This window comes from Microtus ochrogaster (genome assembly GCF_000317375.1).
Source record: "Microtus ochrogaster isolate Prairie Vole_2 chromosome 14 unlocalized genomic scaffold, MicOch1.0 chr14_random_1, whole genome shotgun sequence".
NCBI classification, from domain to species: domain Eukaryota; kingdom Metazoa; phylum Chordata; class Mammalia; order Rodentia; family Cricetidae; genus Microtus; species Microtus ochrogaster.
The window spans coordinates 34,464,570-34,471,729 of NW_004949096.1; the positions used below are offsets into that span (position 1 = coordinate 34,464,570).

The following is a 7,160-nucleotide window of genomic DNA, read 5'->3' on the forward strand; positions in this document are numbered from 1 at the left end:
GGACAGAGTCGTTCTCAGTGTTTTGTTTTTGGGGAGGCACAGAGTCCATTGAAACTATCCTACTCAGGGTTGGCTTCCTGTCTGTTAAGAACTGCCTTGAACCTACCTTCAGCAACTGGTGTTCTAGAAATTGTGAGGCCTATCCAGGTCTTCCTTAAAGCAGAGGGATGGGACCAAGAGCACAAGGCTTATGAAGAACTGGACTTTGTGCATGGCACTAAAGGCTGGCTAGAATTTGAAGGCTAGCGAGTAGGCGGTGCAGGCCAGCAGAGCATGAGTATAGCCTGAAAACTCAGGTGTGTGGAAGACTCTGGGCGAATGCTGGGTTTGCCTTCAAATGCACCAAAGAATCATGTCAGCTGCACTGACTGGACCCGGCAGCAGTCAGATCAGGAAAACAGGCCACATATGGTCTACAAATGGATTTGGTTTGTCCCATTAGCATTTGAAAATGTGGGCTCTACATCTGGAGATTTTAGAGTCTGGAGTACTGGTGGGAGGCTGGTAGATTTTGATTCCTGCAGGTAACAGTGAAGGAGGCTGAGGTGGCAATTGTCGTGTCAAGGGTGGGCTAGTTTTCACAGCCCCTTGCAGTCTGCCCTGACCTGCACAAAGCACTGCTGTTCTCTTACATGTGGTACGTACTCACGGCACTGTTCACTAGTAGGAAATACATCAAGAAAACTCAGAAGAAGGAAAAATACTTTTAAAAAAATCAAGACAAAAAACAGTGACCCTGTGTGTCTAATACGAACGCTTGAGTGTTTCATGGCCTTCTAGCACCTGTCTGTATAGGAATATTATTCGGCCCCAGTTTTGACATTAGACCCATAGCTAATGGGATTGTTCTAGAGTCTAGACTGCAGAGGAGAAACAAACCTTTCATGTTGGATCCCTACATCCCTGGTCTCAGGGCCCAGCCTGCTCGCTTCCTGCATGCTGGCACCTACACGTCTTGCCCTTTGGAAAGTAAGATCCTTCAGCCCTACCAGTACTCAAAGCCTCAGAGGAGCGGGAAAGGAAGGGTCCAGGGAAACTGACAGGAAATCTCCATCCCTTTCTTTTCTCGTCACATCTGAGCTCTGTTTGGAGTCCTGTCATGGTCTCCCTTGTGTTTCGATGGGTTGAGGGCAGGAGGCATTCTTTTCACATAGCTGATGGCATCATACAGCTTTGTTGAATTATTAATAAAGCACAACTTTAAGCACCAATAATTTCCTCTCCTTTCTCTCCAAATGCACTTTCCAGGGTCCAGTTACAGAAACTGTCCCAGGGACTGTGTTAGAAGCAAGCAATGAGGACAACGGGCATGAGGTTGTCAGTGTACTTTGGAATGGGTTGTCTCCCCTTTGGAGTGGATGGCCAGTGATAAGAATGCGCTGCCTCTGCCACTGCAGCTTGGGTGTAACCATGCACCGCTTATGAAACATTGTGAGGTCTGGAGGCAAGAAGCTGTGGAGAGAACTCTCAATTATTTCCAGGAGGGAAACATACCATTTTATGTAGAAAATTCTCAAAATCTGTTTTGACTTCTTGGATGCTTTTGGAAGCCTTCGCCTGGAGCCTAATGGAATAAAGCAAAACACTTGAGCAAACGGACTGTTCATGCGCATCTCCCGGCAGTATTCGCAAAGAACGTGCTCTGCTCTTGCTGGCCCTTCCCATGTATTAATGCAGCTACCTCGTTACTGCTGTAGCAAGCAGGGAAAACTTTTATCCTTTTTCTCCATGAGGAAACTGGCTCAGCTAGGCAATGTTGCTGTCGGTACCCCACACAGAAGGATAGAGAGCAGATGATTTTTAATCCAAGCATTTCCTTCAGGCCTTAGTTCCTACCATCTTGTGACTCTCTACCCAGTGGATGCCTGTCCCCCTCAGCTAGACACATCACATAGCGTTACCCTAACCGCCTCCACTGCTCAGATCGTGGGCAGGCGGGGGTGGGGGTGGACTTTCCACAGTGGCGTAGGGGAAGACGAGGTGATGGGCAAAACACATTTGTGCAAGGTGTGTTCTGGGCCAAGCTTCTTGAAGAAGAGAATCCTAAGGATCTTTCAGCATTTTAGGTAGCAACTACTCAACTCAGAAACACGACAGTTGATGCAGCAGGCACCAGGAGTCCCCAACTCCTGACACCTTTTCTTTTGTGCACCCCTTGAGTTGTGTGTTAATCTTAGACTCATTTGTACTTCATTTTGTTAAAAATCTACCCATCTATGCCTCCTGGTCTTATTGGGATATAAGTCACATTTTACAACATACATTTCAAGAGTTTTGTATGTTCACAGAGTTTTTTTGACCACCCTCACTGTCTAGTCGCTGCTTTCTGATCGTGTTTCCTCTTCATGAGTCTCATTTTGCATGACTATCTGTGCGGGTAACACGGTGAGCCTGTCCCTGTGAGTGGTGCACAGGTTGTCTAGCCACAAGAACATTCCACCTCCCTCTTCTCCTTGCCTGATGCATGTTTCTTTGAATGCAGATTCGGATCCACCCTGTAAACCATTCCATGTTCTGAGCTTCCCAATTCCCACAGGACTCTGTTCCTGTGGGCTCTGACTTGAGTCCCTGGGAATTTGAGTCCTAATTCATGGGTTTCAAATGGGAATGGTAGCTGATAGGTTTTTTTTTTTTGTTTTGTTTTTTTTTTGTCTGGGGGATAAGATAAGATTTTTAGGCGATGGGTTGGACTTTCTCTGGTGACTGGGAAGGCAGAACATTTATAGACTCTCCAGTCTCTCAGGGGGGCTTAAAGGGCTGCATCGTCTGAGAAGAGGAAATTAGTCAGTCCACCTCAACTCTTTGGACTTCCCATTTTATACTCCAATTTATAAAATGAGTTAAATCAGCCAAATTATCCCTGCTCCATTGGAGAAGCATGTTTACATGTGTAGATGAAACAGCAGGGACAGAAGTGACATGGGACTGTAGTCCCAGAGAGGCCAATGGAAGGGCTGTTTTCTAGTTCATGTCTTTCCCAGGCAGGACATAGTTATAGGCTAAGTGCTATGGCTGGAGTAAAAATAGATAATCATAATGTTTAGAAATAAATTAAGTTGGCAGAAGGTGATTTTTAAAAAAGTAAACGAGTTAGTTGTTGTTTTTAAACCCATGGTTCTCAACCCCTGCATCTCAACCCCCAGGTTGCCCAAGACCATTGGAAAACATGGATATTATTTACATTATGATCTATAACAGTAGTAAAATTACAGTTATGAAAAAGCAATGAAAATAATTTGTTGGTGGTAACCATAACATAAGGAACTGTATTAAAGGGTTGTGACATTAGGAAGGTTGAGAACCACTCTGTTGATGGACTGTTAAGTAGGATATAATTCTTTCGGGATATTTAATATATGTTTACATGACAAAACCACTGTGGTTTTTCTGTGAATCTGTTTGTCAATTAAAAGTGACTTAAGCCCTACAGAGTTTAGTATGAGACAAACCGGTCAAGCTCTTTCTCAATTTTTTCCTGTTGCTCTTTCAGGGCCTTGATATCTTCTCTGATTCTTTGCTTGGCTCTGTAGAATATAAATAAAACTCCATCAGCATTTAGAGTTAACATTTAAAAGAAAAGCAGCCAGTCCTACATGGGGAGCAGTACAGCAGCAAGCCCTTTGTTCCCAGGGACTCAATAGTGTGCTAACCCTCCCCACATTCCCTTTTAGAAACCCGTGATTCAGTGCTTCACACCTGGTGTGACTGTGACAACCCCTCACTGTGTCTGTCAGAGCTTGCTAGCCCCTTTCCCAATATGTGGGGATGCTGGGGAGGGTGGAGAAAGGGGACACATAGGGAGAGGAGCACAGACTGTGTCTTGCATACTGGGTAGGACTACACTGGCTGCTCCTTCATCTCCCTGAATTCCCAAGGCTGAGTCTGGTCCTTCTTTTCCCCCAGAGGCAACAGTCTTTAGACAGTTACCTTGACATCATGAAGTGGATCATGCCAGATTTTTCTTGTAAAACTTCATGGGCATTCTTGCATAGCCCATTCCTAGCTCGCTAGCACATAAAAGTGTCATGACCGCCCAGGAGCAATCACTCAGATCAAGCACAAGCAGAAAATGTTCCCCGAGAGAACATTTTCCAAGAGTTCACCCTGTCTCGGTCTCTTCATTACCTCCCAGCTGCCACCCCACTTCCAGATGCCGCTTCCACGGTGCACGACACTGCTGCTTTCCAGGTCCTCTTGTAAGGTAGCGATGCTCCAGTTTGTTGTCCAGTGACCTGGTCTTCCTACATTTGGGGTGTACCCTACAGGAAGGCTTCCTACCCATTCTAGTCCCTGACAGTCATCAGATTCCATGATCACTACATAGATACTTGACATGAAAAATTAATCTGAGAATCTATAAGGTGTTAAGCAAGACCCCCCCCCATCAGTAGAGATTAAATTCAGGCAATTTCTGCTATCACTTCTAGTTATTAAAGCATCGTATATTACAGCCACAGTGCTGCTCCAACTTACCTGCTGCTCCAACTTACCTCCTGAAATCTTTTTGGTTCTTTGCAAATTTCCTCTTGGCCTCCTTGATGATCTCACAGTATGTCGTAGCAGGTGGTGTGCTGGGCTTACAGTCAAGGGATGATTTCCAGTTATGAGTATTTGGGAAAGGTAAATAGGACCCTTCTTAGGGAAATTATAGGGACCATCTGGCCTGGGTGTCCTCTCTTGAGGCTTCAAGTGTAAGTGTGAATGCCTTGTCTGTCGTTATAGAGAACTGAGAGAAAAGACCACTTTTCAGCCTGCTTTAAGCTCGTTTCCCTAGGCATCGTAACTTAATAGTTTTAGAAATCCTGTATTTGTTGGTGTACGTGTGTGTGTGTTTAAAAACAGAAATTTGTTAAATTTTTAGTAAGTGTTAAAATTCTACCCCAATTTTGCAATCTTGTTTAAGTATTAACTTTGCAATCTACTGAGAGCTCCATAGTCTCTTCTAGGAGGCTCAGGGAGTAACCACCAATCATTGTAGATGCTCAGTTGACCTAATCCCAGCATGTGGGGAGCTGAAGTCACAAATTCCAGGACAGCCTGGGTTACATAGCAATGAAATATACCTTTAATCCCAGTAGCCACACTAGTTGCCATAGAAGTCAGGCGGTGCATGACTTTAATCCCAGTGGTGAATGCCTTTAATCCCAGCCCTAGAGAGGATTTTAAGACAGGAGGAGACAGTTCTCAGACACAGTCTCATTCTAAGATTCCTGGAGGCAGGATCGCCATTTTGGACTGAGGTCAAGATAAAAGCTAATGGCTGACTGTTTCGCTTTTCTGGCCTTCAGGTTGAACCCCAATTTTTCTCTCTGAGTTTTTATTAATCATGTTTCATACAGTGAAAACATGAACATAGTCAGAAGAGAAAGCTCCCCCATATTTCTGCATGTGTACCCGCTGTCTCATATGATTTTAACATAAGAGTTGGCATCTTGCAACGATGGCATCACAATTCTTCCATACATACAGGTCTGTGGTAACTGCTGTAGACAGACAAGATTTGTTGCTCCTTGTTGTCTAGATGCTGCCAGGCTGGTCTTGAACTTGTGACCTCCAGTGATCCTCCCACCTCACTCCCCAAGAAGCTAGCACTTCAGGTATCCACCACTGTGCTCTCCTGAAGGAGCTATTTTAATGTTTGCAAAACCTTTCCCCAAGAAGCTAGCACTTCAGGTATCCACCACTGTGCTCTCCTGAAGGAGCTATTTTAATGTTTGCAAAACCTTTCACCGAGGGCCTATGCCTGAGATGCTCTGATGTCCGGATGTTGTGTCTTGGTGTCTGTATAGGAGCACACACATTGTCCTGCCCAAGAGTCCAGGGGTGGAGGAGTGTATATTTTAGCTTAGTTGGGAACTGGGGCAGGCATATCATAGGGAAAAGGTAAGTTGTCTCACTTCCTACCTGAACAAGGACCCTACAATCCCAGATCCACCGAACCTTCCCTCTGCATCAGCCCCAGAACAGAGGACCTAAAATTATCAGGTTGTTTCCACTGCCTGCATGGGGCACTCTTTGTCACATTGATGCATCAAAATTCTTGGCTTCTCTGGGGAAAGACTACAGAAAGTATTATTGATGTCGTAGGTGAGTTGGAATAGTGAATGACATGTTTTTCCAGGTAGGGATGGATCTTAGAATGCAAGCATTGCCTGTTGTTACTTAATGAATCCCCTAGAACACTGGTTAGAAGTTAGCCTTTGTCCCTTGGCACAGGTCTGCTGTGTCCTAAGTGTCACTTGCACAGGTGGGCTTCTGTGAGATGATCTATGTGGCATTTTGGGCAAATTGGGTTTTCCAAGAAAATACCATCGGAACTGAAATAGAGTTCTGTTTAAGTTCCTAGAAATTTTCCAGTTTGAAGATGTGGCTTTATTGAAATGAGCTGGGTATAAGTTCTCCCTAAAGACATTCTAATTATTACAAAGTGTGGTTCTTATTGTCCTGTACTGTACAGTGTAGTTCTGGGCCATATTATGTAGTGTTTGTGAGGACCTCGGCGTTCTCTTATACTACTTAATAGCAATGGTTTTCAGTAGACTTTTGTTAATGTGTGTTAATGAGTGTCCTAATTGTCATTCTCTTCAGACACTTTTTAGCCATGATTTTATCCCAGCTGAAGAAATATAGAATACTTAAAAGTTGTAAATTATAAATAATGACCATTTTCTGCCCCTCTGGGAAAGCTGTGGCAGCACGTTTTCCAGTTCCTCTGTCTGCATTGGCCTCTCACCCCACGCATGGCTCCAAGGGTGCATAGCAAGCCACTACATGGAGAAGGAGCCTTTTGGGAACAAAGAAAATTGTTCTCTTCTGAATGTCACAATGGCTGTGGTTGGGCTGTACCTAACCAAGACTGAGGTGTCCCAGAGGCCTCAGTCAGAGTCTGGAGTCCGCACTCTCCATGTAGCAGGAAAGAGTGGATCACAGAAGCTGTGGGGTCCAATTACAAATGAGGAAACTGAGGCTCGGATGAAATCTTCCCATTGAATTATTATAAGGCAAGCAGCCATAAGACAACAGGACCATGTAGCTCGTGGATGTGATGGAGAATTAGAGACTACCACTGTAAAATTCCTCCTAATGTGAAGATTTTCCTTCCTTCCTTCCTTCCTTCCTTCCTTCCTTCCTTCCTTCCTTCCTTCCTCCCTCCCTCCCTC

At 44.7% G+C, this 7,160-nt stretch overlaps 1 protein-coding gene across 1 annotated transcript in view; it reads right to left on the bottom strand.

Annotated features, from left to right (window-relative positions):
• Positions 1 to 7,160, bottom strand: part of Fam227b (family with sequence similarity 227 member B) — a 151,739-nt gene that overhangs the window by 1,393 nt on the left and 143,186 nt on the right. The window contains exons 14-16 of the mRNA XM_013352645.1: positions 4,491 to 4,568; positions 3,450 to 3,524; positions 1,495 to 1,564 (exon numbers count right to left, since the gene is read on the bottom strand). Coding sequence (XP_013208099.1) covers positions 1,495 to 1,564; positions 3,450 to 3,524; positions 4,491 to 4,568 — 223 coding nt within the window. The remainder of the gene's footprint in view (positions 1 to 1,494; positions 1,565 to 3,449; positions 3,525 to 4,490; positions 4,569 to 7,160) is intronic.